Below are 17,500 nucleotides of genomic sequence, written 5' to 3'. Positions count from 1 at the left end.
TGGAAGAACAGAAACAGAAATAAAAACTGAGCTGGATGAGTTTGGTCTTCTAAGTTTGGTTGAAAGCTGAAGATCTTTCTGACTGTTCTCTCCATGTTTTGTTGATGTTCCTTAGGTTCGTTTGTGCTCAGATGCCAAATCCGGTTCTGGAGAGTATAAGCATCATCGACACCCCGGGTATTCTCTCCGGGGAAAAGCAGAGAATCAGCCGAGGTCAGCCCCCCCAAAAAACAGTTTGTGTGTCTGATGTGCCGCTGTAACGACAGAGTGTGTTCCAGGTCACAAAACTAACCCGCTCACCCCCACTAAACCCACCCCCTACCTAAACCCACACACTTAGCCCCCCACCATTTTTATACTAACCCCCCAGCCCAGTGTTGTTAGATGTGATTTTATTTTTAGCCATCCTGTTTACATTGTTCTAAACACAAACACTGCCCACTGAGAACACTTCCTATATATATATGTGTGTGTGTGTGTGTATGCACATGCAGGGAGGAGATGTATAGATCTATATATGGACAGTCAGTGCTGCTTTTCCGTAGTGTGGTCAGAAACGGCACTGTTTAAAACTGCTGTACAGTTCATCGCACATTCCCTAAACCAGTATTTACACCGTATCTATACTGTAACTACACTATTTACACTGTAGCGACACTGTATCGATACTATCTACACTGTAACTACAGTCTACACTGTAGCTACATTGAAACAGTAACTACACTATACTGTATCTACACTTTCTACACTGTAGCTACTTTGAAACTACACTGTCGACACACTGTATCTATACTAACTGCACTGTATTTATACTGTAACTACACTATCTACACTGTAACTACGCTGACAACATTAACTATGCTAACTACACAGTAACTACTGTTACTACACTGTAACTACACTAACTACAATGTATTTACGCTATATACACTAACTACAATAACTGCACTGTAATTACACTAACTACACTATCTACACTGTAACTACACTAACTACACTGAACTCTGTACTGTAACTACACTATCCACAATTTACCTACACTGCATTTACATGAATTACACTGTCTACACTGTAACTACACTATCTACACTGTAACTACAATAAACTGTATCTATACTGTAACTACACTATATCAACACTGTACACTATCTACACTGTAACTATGCTAACTACACTAACTATGCTATCTACACTGTAACTACACTAACTATGCTATATACACTGTAACTACACTAACTATGCTATATACACTGTAACTACACTATCTACACTGTAACTACGATATCTACACTATCTACAAAGTAACTACACCGTCTACACTGTAACTACGATGTATCTACACTTCACTGTAGCTACACTGAAACGACACTCTATCTACACTAACTACACTGCATCTACACTGTATCTATCTACACACTAAATACTCAAACTACACTGTATCTTCACTATCTACACTGTAACTACAATGTATCTACATTATATACACTGTACTTACACTACACTGTGACTAAATTATCTACACTTGTAACTACACTGTATCTACACTATTTACACTGTAACTACACTGTATCCACACTATCTACACTAACTACACTGCATCTACACTAACCACACTATCTACATTACCTACACTGTAACCGCACTAACTACACTGTCTGCACTGTAACTACACTATATACACTGTATTTACAATATCTACACTGGAACTACACTAACTACACTGCAACTATATTATCAGCTCTGTAACCACACTGTAACTACACTGTAACTGATTAGACTTAAATACATCATCGTCATCACTCCACATGATTACAGTGGGAGTGATTAGAGTGATGGGGATAACAGTGGGAGTGATTAGGGTGATGGTGATTACAGTGGGAGAAATTAGAGTGATGGTGATGAGAGTGGGAGTGATGAGAGTGATGGTGATGAGAGTGTGACTGATGAGAGTGATGGTGCTGAGAGTGGGAGTAATTAGAGTGGTGGTGATTACAGTGGGAGTGATTAGAGTGGTGGTGATTACAGTGGGAGTGATTAGAGTGATGGTGATGAGAGTGGGAGTGATTAGAGTGGTGGTGATGAGAGTGGGAGTGATTAGCGTGATGGTGATTACAGTGGGCGTGATTAGAGTGATGGTGATGAGAGTGGGAGTGATTAGAGTAATGGTGATTACAGTAGGATTAGAGTGATGGTGATGAGAGTGGGAGTGATTAGAGTGATGGTGATGAGAGTGGGAGTGATTAGAGTGATGGTGATTACAGTGGGAGTGATTAGAGTGATGGTGATGAGAGTGGGAGTGATTAGAGTAATGGTGATTACAGTAGGATTAGAGTGATGGTGATGAGAGTGTGAGTGATTAGAGTGATGGTGATGAGAGTGGGAGTGATTAGAGTGATGGTGATTAGAGTAATGGTGATTACAGTAGGATTAGAGTGATGGTGATGAGAGTGGGAGTGATGAGAGTGATGGTGATGAGAGTGGGAGTGATTAGAGTGATGGTGATTACAGTGGGAGTGATTAGAGTGATGGTGATGAGAGTGGGAGTGATTAGAGTAATGGTGATTGCAATAGGATTAGAGTGATGGTGATGAGAGTGGGAGTGATTAGAGTAATGGTGATTACAGTAGGATTAGAGTGGTGGTGATGAGAGTGGGAGTGATTAGAGTGGTGGTGATGAGAGTGGGAGTGATTAGAGTGATGGTGATTACAATAGGATTAGAGTGATGGTGATGAGAGTGGGAGTGATTAGAGTGATGGTGATTACAATAGGATTAGAGTGATGGTGATGAGAGTGGGAGTGATTAGAGTAATGGTGATTACAGTGGGAATAGAGTGATGGTGATGAGAGTGGGAGTGGTTAGAGTGATGGTGATGAGAGTGGGAGTGATTAGAGTAATGGTGATTACAGTAGGATTAGAGTGGTGGTGATGAGAGTGGGAGTGATTAGAGTGGTGGTGATGAGAGTGGGAGTGATTAGAGTGATGGTGATTACAATAGGATTAGAGTGATGGTGATGAGAGTGGGAGTGATTAGAGTAATGGTGATTACAGTACGATTAGAGTGGTGGTGATGAGAGTGGCAGTGATTAGAGTGGTGGTGATTACAGTGGGCATGATTAGAGTGATGGTGATGAGAGTGAGAGTGATTAGAGTAATGGTGATTACAGTGGGAATAGAGTGATGGTGATGAGAGTGGGAGTGATTAGAGTGATGGTGATTACAGTGGGAGTGATTAGAGTGATGGTGATGAGAGTGGGAGTGATTAGAGTAATGGTGATTACAGTAGGATTAGAGTGATGGTGATGAGAGTGGGAGTGATTAGAGTGATGGTGATGAGAGTGGGAGTGATTAGAGTAATGGTGATTACAGTGGGAATAGAGTGATGGTGACGAAAGTAGGAGTGATTAGAGTGATGGTGATGAGAGTTGGAGTGATTAGAGTGATGGTGATGAGAGTGGGAGTGATTAGAGTGATGATGATTACAGTGGGAGTGATAAGAGTGATGGTGATTAGAGTAATGGTGATTACAGTAGGATTAGAGTGATGGTGATGAGAGTAATGGTGATGAGAGTGGGAGTGATTAGAGTAATGGTGATTACAGTGGGAATAGATTGATGGTGATGAGAATGGGAGTGATTAGAGTGATGGTGATTACAGTGGGAGTGATTAGAGTGATGGTGATGAGAGTGGGAGTGATTAGAGTGATGGTGATTACAGTGGGAGTGATGGTGATGAGAGTGGGAGTGATTAGAGTGATGGTGATGAGAGTGTGAGTGATGAGAGTAGGAGTGATGAGAGTGGGAGTGATTAGAGTAATGGTGATTACAGTGGGAATGGAGTGATGGTGATGAGAGTGGGAGTGATTAGAGTAATGGTGATGAGAGTGGGAGTGATTAGAGTAATGGTGATTACAATGGGAATGGAGTGATGGTGATGAGAGTGGGAGTGATTAGAGTGATGGTGGTGAGAGTGGGAGTGATTAGAGTAATGGTGATTACAGTAGGATTAGAGTGGTGGTAATGAGAGTGGGAGTGATTAGAGTGGTGGTGATTACAGTGGGCGTGATTAGAGTGATGGTGATGAGACTGGGAGTGATTAGAGTAATGGTGATTACAGTAGGATTAGAGTGATGGTGATGAGAGTGGGAGTGATTAGAGTGATGGTGATGAGAGTGGGAGTGATTAGAGTAATGGTGATTACAGTGGGAATAGAGTGATGGTGACGAGAGTGGGAGTGATTAGAGTGATGGTGATGACAGTGGGAGTGATTAGAGTAATGGTGATTACAGTGGGAATAGAGTGATGGTGATGAGAGTGGGAGTGGTTAGAGTGATGGTGATGAGAGTGGGAGTGATTAGAGTAATGGTGATTACAGTGGGAATAGAGTGGTGGTGATTACAGTGGGCATGATTAGAGTGATGGTGATGAGAGTGAGAGTGACTAGAGTAATGGTGATTACAGTGGGAATAGAGTGATGGTGATGAGAGTGGGAGTGATTAGAGTGATGGTGATTACAGTGGGAGTGATTAGAGTGATGGTGATGAGAGTGGGAGTGATTAGAGTGATGGTGAATACAGTGGGAGTGATTGGAGTGATGGTGATGAGAGTGGGAGTGATTAGAGTGATGGTGATGAGAGTGGGAGTGATTAGAGTAATGGTGATTACAGTGGGAATAGAGTGATGGTGACGAAAGTAGGAGTGATTAGAGTGATGGTGATGAGAGTTGGAGTGATTAGAGTGATGGTGATGAGAGTGGGAGTGATTAGAGTGATGATGATTACAGTGGGAGTGATAAGAGTGATGGTGATTAGAGTAATGGTGATTACAGTAGGATTAGAGTGATGGTGATGAGAGTAATGGTGATGAGAGTGGGAGTGATTAGAGTAATGGTGATTACAGTGGGAATAGATTGATGGTGATGAGAATGGGAGTGATTAGAGTGATGGTGATTACAGTGGGAGTGATTAGAGTGATGGTGATGAGAGTGGGAGTGATTAGAGTGATGGTGATTACAGTGGGAGTGATGGTGATGAGAGTGGGAGTGATTAGAGTGATGGTGATGAGAGTGTGAGTGATGAGAGTAGGAGTGATGAGAGTGGGAGTGATTAGAGTAATGGTGATTACAGTGGGAATGGAGTGATGGTGATGAGAGTGGGAGTGATTAGAGTAATGGTGATGAGAGTGGGAGTGATTAGAGTAATGGTGATTACAATGGGAATGGAGTGATGGTGATGAGAGTGGGAGTGATTAGAGTGATGGTGATTACAGTGGGAGTGATTAGAGTGATGGTGATGAGAGTGGGGATGATTAGAATATCGGTGATTACAGTAGGATTAGAGTGATTGTTATGAGAGTGGGAGTGATTAGAGTGATGGTGGTGAGAGTGGGAGTGATTAGAGTAATGGTGATTACAGTAGGATTAGAGTGGTGGTAATGAGAGTGGGAGTGATTAGAGTGGTGGTGATTACAGTGGGCGTGATTAGAGTGATGGTGATGAGAGTGGGAGTGATTAGAGTAATGGTGATTACAGTAGGATTAGAGTGATGGTGATGAGAGTGGGAGTGATTAGAGTGATGGTGATGAGAGTGGGAGTGATTAGAGTAATGGTGATTACAGTGGGAATAGAGTGATGGTGACGAGAGTGGGAGTGATTAGAGTGATGGTGATGAGAGTGGGAGTGATTAGAGTAATGGTGATTACAGTGGGAATAGAGTGATGGTGATGAGAGTGGGAGTGATTAGAGTGATGGTGATTACAGTGGGAGTGATTAGAGTGATGGTGATGAGAGTGGGAGTGATTAGAGTGATGGTGAATACAGTGGGAGTGATTGGAGTGATGGTGATGAGAGTGTGAGTGATGAGAGTAGGAGTGATGAGAGTGGGAGTGATTAGAGTAATGGTGATTACAGTGGGAATGGAGTGATGGTGATGAGAGTGGGAGTGATTAGAGTGATGGTGATGAGAGTGGGAGTGATTAGAGTGATGGTGATGAGAGTGGGAGTGATTAGAGTGATGGTGATTACAGTGGGAATAGAGTGATGGTGATGAGAGTGGGAGTGATTAGAGTGATGGTGATGAGAGTGGGAGTGATTAGAGTAATGGTGATTACAGTGGGAATAGAGTGATGGTGACGAGAGTGGGAGTGATTAGAGTAATGGTGATTACAGTGGGAATAGAGTGATGGTGATGAGAGTGGGAGTGATTAGAGTGATGGTGATTACAGTGGGAGTGATTAGAGTGATGGTGATGAGAGTGGGAGTGATTAGAGTGATGGTGAATACAGTGGGAGTGATTGGAGTGATGGTGATGAGAGTGTGAGTGATGAGAGTAGGAGTGATGAGAGTGGGAGTGATTAGAGTAATGGTGATTACAGTGGGAATGGAGTGATGGTGATGAGAGTGGGAGTGATTAGAGTGATGGTGATGAGAGTGGGAGTGATTAGAGTGATGGTGATGAGAGTGGGAGTGATTAGAGTGATGGTGATTACAGTGGGAATAGAGTGATGGTGATGAGAGTGGGAGTGATTAGAATAATGGTGATTACAGTAGGATTAGAGTGATGGTGATGAGAATGTGTGATGAAAGTGATGGTGATGAGAGTGGGAGTGATAAGAGTGATGGTGATTACAGTGGGAGTGATTAGAGTGATGGTGATGAGAGTGGGAATGATTAGAGTAATGGTGATTACAGTAGGATTAGAGTGATGGTGATGAGAGTGGGAGTGATTAGAGTGGTGGTGATTACAGTGGGCGTAATTAGAGTGATGGTGATGAGAGTGGGAGTGATTACAGTGATTGTGATAAGAGTGCGAGTGATTAGAGTGGTGGTGATTCCAGTGGGCGTGATTAGAGTGATGGTGATGAGAGTGGGAGTGATTAGAGTTATGGTGATTACAGTAGGAATAGAGTGACGGTGACGAGAGTGGGAGTGATTAGAGTGATGGCGATGAGAGTGGGAGTGATTAGAGTGATGGTGATGAGAGTGGGAGTGATTAGAGTAATGGTGATTACAGTAGGATTAGAGTGATGGTGATGAGAGTGTGAGTGATTAGAGTGATGGTGATGAGAGTGTGAGTGATGAGAGTGGGAGTGATTAGAGTAATGGTGATTACAGTGGGAATAGAGTGATGGTGATGAGAGTGGGAGTGATTAGAGTGATGGTGAGGAGAGTGATGGTGATGAGAGTGGGAGTGATAAGAGTGATGGTGATGAGAGTGGGAGTAATTAGAGTGATGGTGATGAGAGTGGGAGTGATTAGAGTGATGGTGATGAGAGTGATGTGATTACAGTGGGAGTGATTAAAGTAATGGTGATTACAGTGGGAATAGAGTGATGGTGATGAGAGTGGGAGTGATTAGAGTGATGGTGATGAGTGGGAGTGATTAGAGTGATGGTGATGAGCGTGCGAGTGATTAGAGTGGTGGTGATGAGAGTGGGAGTGATTAGAGTAATGGTGATTACATTAGGATTAGAGTGATGGTGATGAGAGTGTGAGTGATTAGAGTGATGGTGATGAGAGTGATGGTGATGAGAGTGTGAGTGATAAGAGTGTGAGTGATAAGAGTGATGGTGATGAGAGTGGGAGTAATTAAAGTGATGGTGAGGAGAGTGTGAGTGATAAGAGTGATGGTGATGAGAGTGGGAGTGATAAGAGTGATGGTGATGAGAGTGTGAGTGATAAGAGTGATGGTGATGAGAGTGGGAGTAATTAGAGTTGTGGTGATTACAGTGGGAGTGATTAGAGTGATGGTGATGAGAGTGTGAGTGATTAGAGTAATGGTGATGAGAGTGGGAGTAATTAGAGTGGGAGTGATTAGAGTGATGGTGATGAGAGTGGGAGTGATTAGAGTGATGGTGATGAGAGTGATGTGATTACAGTGGGGTGATGAGAGAGGGGGTGATTACAGTGGGAGTGATTAGAGTAATGATGATTACAGTAGGATTAGAGTGATGGTGATGAGAGTGGGAGTTATTAGAGTGATGGTGATGAGAGTGTGAGTGATGAGAGTGATGGTGATAAGAGTGTGAGTGATTAGAGTGATGGTGATGAGAGTGATGTGATTACAGTGGGAGTGATTAGAGTGATGGTGATTACAGTGGGAGTGATTAGAGTGATGGTGATGAGAGTGATGTGATTACCGTGGGAGTGATTAGAGTGATGGTGATAAGAGTGATGTGATTACAGTGGGAGTGATTAGAGTGATGGTGATGAGAGTGGGAGTGATTAGAGTGATGTGATTACAGTGGGAGTGATTAGAGCGATGGTGATGAGAGTGGGGGGATTAGAGTGATGGTGAGGAGAGTGTTGTGATTACAGTGGGAGTGATTAGAGTGATGTGATTACAGTGGGAGTGATTAGAGTGATGGTGATGAGAGTGATGTGATTACAGTGGGAGTGATTAGAGTGATGTGATTACAGTGGGAGTGATTAGAGTGATGTGATTACAGTGGGAGTGATTAGAGTGATGGTGATGAGAGTGGGAGTGATTAGAGTGATGGTGAGGAGAGTGATGTGATTACAGTGGGAGTGATTAGAGTGATGTGAGGAGAGTGGTGTGATTACAGTGGGAGTGATTAGAGTGATGGTGAGGAGAGTGGTGTGATTACAGTGGGAGTGATTAGAGTTATGTGATTACAGTGGGAGTGATTAGAGTGATGTGATTACAGTGGGAGTGATTAGAGTGATGGTGATGAGAGTGGGGGGATTAGAGTGATGGTGAGGAGAGTGTTGTGATTACAGTGGGAGTGATTAGAGTGATGTGATTACAGTGGGAGTGATTAGAGTGATGGTGATGAGAGTGATGTGATTACAGTGGGAGTGATTAGAGTGATGTGATTACAGTGGGAGTGATTAGAGTGATGTGATTACAGTGGGAGTGATTAGAGTGATGGTGATGAGAGTGGGAGTGATTAGAGTGATGGTGAGGAGAGTGATGTGATTACAGTGGGAGTGATTAGAGTGATGTGAGGAGAGTGGTGTGATTACAGTGGGAGTGATTAGAGTGATGGTGAGGAGAGTGGTGTGATTACAGTGGGAGTGATTAGAGTTATGTGATTACAGTGGGAGTGATTAGAGTGATGTGATTACAGTGGGAGTGATTAGAGTGATGGTGATGAGAGTGGGAGTGATTAGAGTGATGTGAGGAGAGTGGTGTGATTACAGTGGGAGTGATTAGAGTGATGGTGAGGAGAGTGGTGTGATTACAGTGGGAGTGATTAGAGTGATGTGATTACAGTGGGAGTGATTAGAGTGATAGTGATTACAGCGAGAGTTAGAGTAATTATTGATTAGGCTGTTAAGCAGCTCTGCACTCTTTACTTTTAGGGTTCAGTTTTTCAGCTTCTACTAAACTTCAGATCTAGAAACAGAGAATAGCGGAGAACAGATGTGTGTGTGTGTGTGTGTCTGTGTGTGTGTATTTGTCTGTGTGTGTGTATTTGTCTGTGTGTGTGTTTAAAGTGGCTCCTAATTTCCATCATTAATAAATTCCTGTTGCAGGGCTTTTCCCATCCTCCATGAAACACACACACTGATCTTCCTTTAAACGTGAGTAGAGGGAGATGTGGGTCATCTGAAGGTCATCCCTCACTTCCTGTTGTTCGAGCACTTTTGGTCCAACCAGCTCTCTCTCTCTCTTTAATACACACTCTCTTACGTGTGTGTGTGTGTGTGTTCTTCCCCTTCCTGACCTGCAGGTCTGTGTCCAGAGATCTGCACTTTGTGTGTCAATTCAGCCTACAATACTCTAGCCCCGCCCATTCAGCCTACAATACATTAGCCCCGCCCATTCATTCTACAATACATTAGCCCCGCCCATTCAGCCTACAATACTTTAGCACGGCCCACTTCAGCTACACCACGTTAGCCCCGCCTATTCCGGAAACCTGCATTTCGGAAGTGTTTAAATGTCCGTCTGCATCAGTGCTGAAAGCTGTCTGAGGAAGCTTCTGGGCTTCTAGATTACGCTGCGCTGATCTGAAGGGTTCCAGATCTGACGTTCCAGACACTCTTCAGTCGGTTCTGAAGGTTCTTTAATGTCCTTCTCAAAGACGAGTCCCAGTGTTTACTGTACACTCTGTCTGTCTGCATTCTTCACTGTCTGTCTGTCCTCTGTCTCACCCTGTGCTCCTAACTTTCACTCACACACACACACACACTCACACTCACACACACACACACACACACACACACACATTTACTAACTCCTACATGTAAAATGGTAGTTACACTGTACAACTGTAGGTAAACGGAACCTGATGAGCCCTGATACTACCATCACATTCATTCTCCCTCTCTCTCTCTCCCTCCCCTTCTCTGTCTCTCTCTCTCTCTCTGTCTCTCTCTCTGTCTCTGTCTCTCTCTCTCTCTCCCTCCCCTTCTCTGTCTCTCTCTCTCTCTCCCTCCCCTTCTCTGTCTCTCTCTCTGTCTCTCTCTCTCTGTCTCTCTCTCTGTCTCTGTCTCTCTCTCTCTCTCCCTCCCCTTCTCTGTCTCTCTCTCTGTCTCTCTGTCTCTCTCTCTCTCTCCCTCCCCTTCTCTGTCTCTCTCTCTCTCCCTCCCCTTCTCTGTCTCTCTCTTTGTCTCTCTCTCTGTCTCTCTCTCTGTCTCTGTCTCTCTCTCTCCCTCCCCTTCTCTGTCTCTCTCTCTGTCTCTCTCTCTGTCTCTCTCTTTCCCTCCCCTTCTCTGTCTCTCTCTCTCTCTCCCTCCCCTTCTCTGTCTCTCTCTCTCTCTCTGTCTGTCTCTCCCTATCTTTCTCTCTGTCTCTCTCTCTCTCTCCCTCCCCTTCTCTGTCTCTGTCTCTCTCTCTCCCTCCCCTTCTCTGTCTCTCTCTCTGTCTCTCTCTCTGTCTCTCTCTCTCTCTCTGTCTCTGTCTCTCTCTCTCCCTCCCCTTCTCTGTCTCTCTCTCTGTCTCTCTCTCTGTCTCTCTCTCTGTCTCTCTCTCTCCCTCCCCTTCTCTGTCTCTCTCTCTCTCTCCCTCCCCTTCTCTGTCTCTCTCTCTCTCTGTGTCTGTCTCTCCCTATCTTTCTCTCTGTCTCTGTCGGTCTCTCTCTGTTTCTCTGTCTAGTGGACTTTGAGACTCACGCCCGTGTTGGATTTGTGAGGGATTTTCCTGTCCTGCTGAGGCAGCATTTGGGAATAGATCCCAGTGTTTCCTGTTTCCACTCTCTGTTCAGGCCACGCTGCAGATGCTGTGCTCTGTAACCGGTGCTCCGCACATTCCAGGGCAGAGAGTAAACAGCGTGTGTTTGGTTCTGAAACACCGAGAGGAGTTGAACAGGGTCGGAACAAAGGAACGTTCTCTGTGTTTAATACAGAACAGAAACATCCCAGATACAATCGGACCGAACTGGTCCAGAACTGAATCTGAACTGAACCCATTTTCAGTTTTAGCTGCTCTGAACTGGTTCATAACTGCATCCAAAGTGTGTGTGTGGAGTTTGACCTTTTGAACTTCTATTTCCTGTTTGTGATGTGTAAGTTTCTTGGTGGAGATGGGGGCAGTGCTAAGGTGAGCTTGCTTCTCCCCCTGCTGTCAGCACTGCACAAACGCTGTGCGTGTGTGTGTGTGTGTAGGTTATGACTTTGCAGCCGTGCTGGAGTGGTTTGCGGAGCGAGTGGACCGGATCATCCTGCTCTTCGATGCACACAAACTGGACATATCCGATGAATTTTCCGAAGTAATCCGAGCTCTGAAGAACCATGAGGATAAGATGCGGGTGGTCCTGAACAAGTCGGATCAGATCGGCACACAGCAGCTGATGCGGGTGTACGGCGCCCTCATGTGGTCTCTGGGGAAAATCGTGAACACTCCAGAGGTGATCCGGGTTTACATCGGTTCCTTTTGGGCTCAGCCACTGCTGGTGCCAGACAACAGGAAGCTGTTTGAAGCTGAGGAGCAGGATCTGTTCCGGGACATCCAGAGCCTTCCCCGGAATGCCGCGCTTCGGAAACTCAACGACCTCATCAAGAGAGCCCGGCTGGCCAAGGTTCTCTCTCTCTCACACTTTCTCACACACACACACACACACACACACACACACACTCTCTCTCTCTCTCTCTCTCTCTCACCCTTACCTACACACACACACACACACACACACTCTCTCTCTCTCTCTCTCTCTCTCTCACCCTTACCTACACACACACACACACACACACACACACTCTCTCTCTCTCTCTCTCTCTCTCACCCTTACCTACACACACACACACACACACATACACACACACACACTCTCTCTCTCTCTCTCTCTCTCTCTCACCCTTACCTACACACACACACACACACACACAATTATATTCACTTCACACTGGAAGGGCTGGATCAGGAAAACCAGATCAAAGCGATTTCCTCCCTCGTTTCTGTTTTTCAGAAGGAAGCATTTATTTGGGTGGACAGATCACCCTTTTAAGATTCTGCTCTTTTCTTCATTTTTACTTTTATTAAAATGTGAAATATTTAGCTTCCTTATTTATCTATTTACACACTTCCATTAAGACCAGGAAAAGCGGCATTCCACTATAGAGCGTTTCCACTTTGGGGTTGGGTTAAGATGAAGGTTTGGGTTTAGGTTAGGGTTTAGGTTAAGGTAAGGGTTTAGGTTAGGGTTAAGGTTTGGGTTTGGGTTAGGGTTTAGGTTAAGGTTAGAGTTTAGGTTAGAGTTAAGGTTTGGGTTTAGCTTAGGGTTTAGGTTAGGGTTTGGGTTAGGGTTAAGGTTAGGGCTTAAGTGAGGGTTTGGGTTAGGGTTTAGGTTAAGGCTAGGGTTTGGGTTAAGTTTTGGGTTAGGGTTATGCTTAGGATTTTGGGTTAGAGTTTAAGTTAGGGTTAAGGTTAGGGTAAAATTTTGGGTTTAGGTGAGGGTTTGGGTTAGGGTTTAGGTTAGGGTTAAGGTTTGGGTTAGGGTTTAGGTTGGGTTAAGGTTAGGGTTAGGGTTTAGGTTTGGGTTAGGGTTTAGGTTAGGGTTTGGGTTAGAGTTAAGGTTCGGGTTTGGGTTAGAGTTAAGGTTAGGGGTTAGGGTTATGCTTAGGGTTTGGGTTAGGGTTAAGGTTAGGGTTTGGGTTAAGTTTTGGGTTAGGGTTATGCTTAGGGTTTGGGTTAGAGTTTAAGTTAGGGTTAAGGTTAGGGTTTAGGTGAGGGTTTGAGTTAGGGTTGGGGTTGGGGTTTAGGTTAGGGTTAGAGTTCAGGTTAGGGGTTAGGGTTAAGGTTTGGGTTAGGGTTTAGGTTAGGGTTAAGGTTTGGGTTAGGGTTTAGGTTTGGGGTTAGGGTTAAGGTTTGGGTTAGGGTTTAGGTTAAGGTTAAGGTTTGGGTTAGGGTTTAGGTTAGAGTTAAGGTTAGGGTTAGGGTTTAGGTTTGGGGTTAGGGTTATGCTTAGGGTTTGGGTTAAGGTTAAGGTTAGGGTTTGGGTTAAGTTTTGGGTTAGGGTTATGCTTAGGGTTAGGGTTTGGGATAAGTTTTGGGTTAGGGTTATGCTTAGGGTTGGGGTTAGAGTTTAAGTTAAGGTTAAGGTTGGAGTTAGGGTTAAGGTTAGGGTTTAGGTTAGGGTTAAGGTTAGAGTTTGGGTTAGAGTTCAGGTTAGGGGTTAGGGTTAAGGTTTGGGTTTGGGTTTAGGTTAGGGTTAAGGTTAGGGATGGGGTTTAGGTTAGGGTTAAGGTTAGGGATGGGGTTTAGGTTAGGGTTAAGGTTAGAGTTTGAGTTAGGGTTAAGGTTAGGGGTTAGGCAGGTGGTATCTGCCTTTTTGACCGCTTGGAGTTCACATGCTTATTTCTAGGATGACAGAACGAATAACACTGGATTGGGGTCGATATGGGTGGGGTATAGGCTATTTTATTCCCAATCAAGTACTAAGTCTATGTTAACCACGTGTTCAGAGCGCCATCTGGTGTCCTCAAGTCACACACAGGAAATGAGCTGACTGCAGTGTGGTAAAGGAGCTGGGATTGGTCAGAGAGGTCAGACTGGATTATAAAATAATAAACCATATAAAACAGTCATTTTAAGAAAAGTCTTGACTAATCTAAATCTATCATTGGTTGGTTGGTGAATGAATGGTTGGTTGGTTAGTGAACGGTTTGTTAGTTGGTGAATGGTTGGTTGGTTGTAAGTGGTTGGTTGATGAAAGGTTGGTTGGTTGATGAATAGCTGTTTGGTAAGTGGTTGGTTGGTAAATGGTTAGTTGGTGAATGATTGTTGGTTGTAAGTGGTTGGTTGGTGAAAGGTTGGTTGGTGAAAGGTTGGTTAGTGAAAGGTTGGTTAGTGAAAGGTTGGTTGGTTGGTGAATTAAGTGTTAGAGCAGGAGATGAACTGCATCACCAGCATTCAGCACTGACCTCTGGAACTTCTTCTTCAGGTCCATGCTTACATCATCAGTGCCTTGAAGAAGGAGATGCCGAACATGTTTGGAAAGGAGAACAAGAAGAAGGAGCTGATCGCTAATCTGGGAGAAATCTATGCCAGGATCGAGAAGGAATATCAGATTTCTCCAGGAGATTTCCCTAAACTCTCTAAAATGCAGGTGAGGAGTCTCTTGCTCTCTACTAGGAAGAGGGTAATGTAACTAACAAGTAATGGAAGATTAAGTGGTAAGTGAAGCTGATAAAATAGACCGTGAGTGTATAAACAAGAAGATGGTTTAATGAAGTGGAAGTAGGTGCATTTCCACTGAACAATAATACCTAATACACATCACAATAATTCTGTTAAAATAAATGTTATTAAATGTGAGGAAGAGAGATGATTTCATTTATTAACTAATTAAGTGCTGCTGGTAAACCACACATTGAGAGGCTGAGCCGTGACTCCTCACAGTCAGCACACTGCTGTGTGTTCTCTGTCAGCTGGAGTGCTGTTTGACCTGCATTGTGTTAATCATTTAGCATGGTGCTAACAGCACGTCCAGATCACACACACTCCTCAACGAAGTTCTTATTCAAATTATTAACGCCACCTTAAAAGGTGCAGCAGTTGTGTAATTTAGAGTAGAACACTGACTTTTTAAGGTGGAAATTTGAATGAAACGTTTACTGCACATTGGCACAGTTGACCATTTAAAGACGTTTGCAAAGAAGCCTCGACTCTCCTCAGAGCGTGTGGAGGTGTTCAGTAATCTCTAATAGACTGGTTATGTGGTTTCTGACGCTCTAGGCTTCACTGCTATCTAGAACGTGGGGTAAAGTTCAAGGGGCTACTACTGTTTATAGCTCTGCTCTGTACTTTGATCTATACGTGAAGAATGCTAACAGTTGAAGTATTGTTCAAAATCACTTGTTAGCTACACTAGCTTTGTAGCTCCAGTGTGAAACTACCTGTCACACCTGACGCACTGAGCATACCTCGCCTAACCGACGATTTGGGGGTCCTGAACTGTCTGCTTTAGGGAGTGGTCCCACCTGTGTTTTTCAATTTGCAGGAGATCTTGGCCGTTCAGGACTTCAGTAAGTTCCAGGTGATAAAGCCTAAGCTGATGGAGGCAGTGGAGGACATGCTGGCCAATGACATAGCTCGGCTAATGACGCTGGTGCGGCAGGAGGAGGCGGCTACACCCAGCCAAGCGGTGCAGGGCGGAGCCTTCGAGGGCACAATGAATGGGCCATTTGGGCACGGCTACGGCGAGGGTGCCGGTGCTGGCATTGACGAGCTGGAGTGGATCGTGGCGCGAGATAAGCCCACCTACGATGAAATCTTCTACACGCTCTCACCCGTCAACGGGAAGGTGTCCGGCGCCATGGCCAAGAAGGAAATGGTCAAGTCTAAACTGCCGAACACTGTCCTGGGGAAGATTTGGAAACTGGCGGACGTGGACAAAGACGGATACCTTGACGACGACGAGTTTGCTCTGGCTAATCACCTGATCAAAGTGAAGCTGGAGGGACACGAGTTACCTGCCGATCTGCCAGACCACCTGGTGCCCCCCTCCAAGCGTGCTCAGTGAGGGCTAAAAATACTATCAGATCCGTCAACTCCAAGCTAAACACACAGAGCGGGTCTGATCTGGAAAACAGGGGGTTGTGGGATAGAATGTGTTTAATGATAAACTCTGTGATCAGACACTAAAGATCCTGATTCTTCCAAATCGAATCTGTTTATTTCTTAAACAGCTGAATCTGGGTCAGTGAGGAAAAGCTGATCTCTTCAGTTATTAATTCACTTATTATTGAAATTCTATCATTATTTTTGTTCAGTGTTTGACTTATTGATGAATTTAATCAGAAAGAGCAGAACATGTTCTTCAGTTCCAAAACTAGGTCCAAATGTTTCTTTACCCAAAATATGATTATGATAGTTATTATTATTGTTGTTTATCATTAATAATAAGTAATTCACACCTGGTTTTGAAGAAGGGATTTGTTAAAAATTGTTGCAGAACAGTGTTACACCCACAACCCGATTCGGTCTCGACTGATTCACACCACAATTCTATTCAGATCCAAACTGTGTGAATCTGATTGTAAGTGAATATTCTGTGTAATTTTAGATGAAATAAAGATTTTCCAAACTGTGTTTTTATTCTTTTATTCTGAGACTGAAATACTTTCATCTTCTGAACCATGGGCGGATCTACCGGGTGGCTTAGGGTGACAAATGCCACCCTCAAAGAAAGCCTTGCCACCCCTATTTAAAATAAATAATTAAAAGAAGCGTTTTGGCCAGTTTGACATTTACAAGCTCGAATCTCCAGTGTCCGACTGCAGTGACCGCAGCATGAGATGACCTCAGAGCGTCAAGAGACTGATTCATTTGAAAAGTGAGGGAGCCGGGAGTCGCAAGGACAGCAGACACAAGATAAGAGGGTCAAACTGATCAACTATTAATCAATTAATGAAATCGTAATGAAGCACAGTGCTGGTATGGATGCGAGGCTGATGCTGAGATGATAAAATCAGGTTAAAGAGATTTTCTCTAAATACTGATGTGATGTTTACAGGTCTGACGTAGTTCTGTGTAAAGTTACTGTGAATCTCACAGAAATGAAGAGGAAAATGTGTCTTATATAGTTTTTCCCACCAAAGAGAAAGACGAGTTGTTGTTGTTGTTGTTTTTAAAGTCTCTTCTTTTGTAAACACAGTATAAATCTGTCTAAGCTACTGAGGGACAAATGGGGAGACCGTGGTTCTGAGTAAACAATGAAAGTGAGGTCAGGACCTGTTTGAGAGCCATGATCCATTTATTTCCACAGTGCATTTCTGCTCCTCTCAGCACAGCTCAGTCTGTAGATCTTCATGCTGGGTTTTTCTTTGGCCAGTCTGCAGCGCTGCCACTCTGACACGGCCACTGTTTACTGTCCCTCTCACACACCTGCCCCTCATCACCTGAGTCTTACCTTAAAGCCTTTGATCATTCCCACCTACAGTAGTGTTACCATCCTTCTCTATCTTATGACGTGGGGTCAGGGTTAAGGTTATTGTCAGGGTTAGGGTCAGGGTTATTGTCAGGGTTAGGGTCAGGGTCAGGGTTATTTTTAGGGTTAGGGTCAGGGTTAAGGTTATTGTCAGGGTCATGGTTAAGGTTA

At 44.1% G+C, this 17,500-nt stretch overlaps 1 protein-coding gene across 1 annotated transcript in view; it reads left to right on the top strand.

Moving 5' to 3' along the window:
* ehd1b (EH-domain containing 1b) overlaps positions 1–16,497 on the top strand; it is a 19,576-nt gene extending 3,079 nt beyond the window's left edge. Inside the window, exons 2-5 of the mRNA XM_072658324.1 lie at positions 116–213; positions 11,568–11,980; positions 14,342–14,506; positions 15,401–16,497. Coding sequence (XP_072514425.1) covers positions 116–213; positions 11,568–11,980; positions 14,342–14,506; positions 15,401–15,922 — 1,198 coding nt within the window. The 3' untranslated portion in view covers positions 15,923–16,497. The remainder of the gene's footprint in view (positions 1–115; positions 214–11,567; positions 11,981–14,341; positions 14,507–15,400) is intronic.
* The last annotated feature ends 1,003 nt before the right edge of the window (positions 16,498–17,500 follow it).

Source organism: Salminus brasiliensis, chromosome 16 (genome assembly GCF_030463535.1).
Source record: "Salminus brasiliensis chromosome 16, fSalBra1.hap2, whole genome shotgun sequence".
NCBI classification, from domain to species: domain Eukaryota; kingdom Metazoa; phylum Chordata; class Actinopteri; order Characiformes; family Bryconidae; genus Salminus; species Salminus brasiliensis.
Note: the sequence above shows the minus strand (reverse complement) of the source record. Positions and strands in the feature narration are given on the sequence as shown.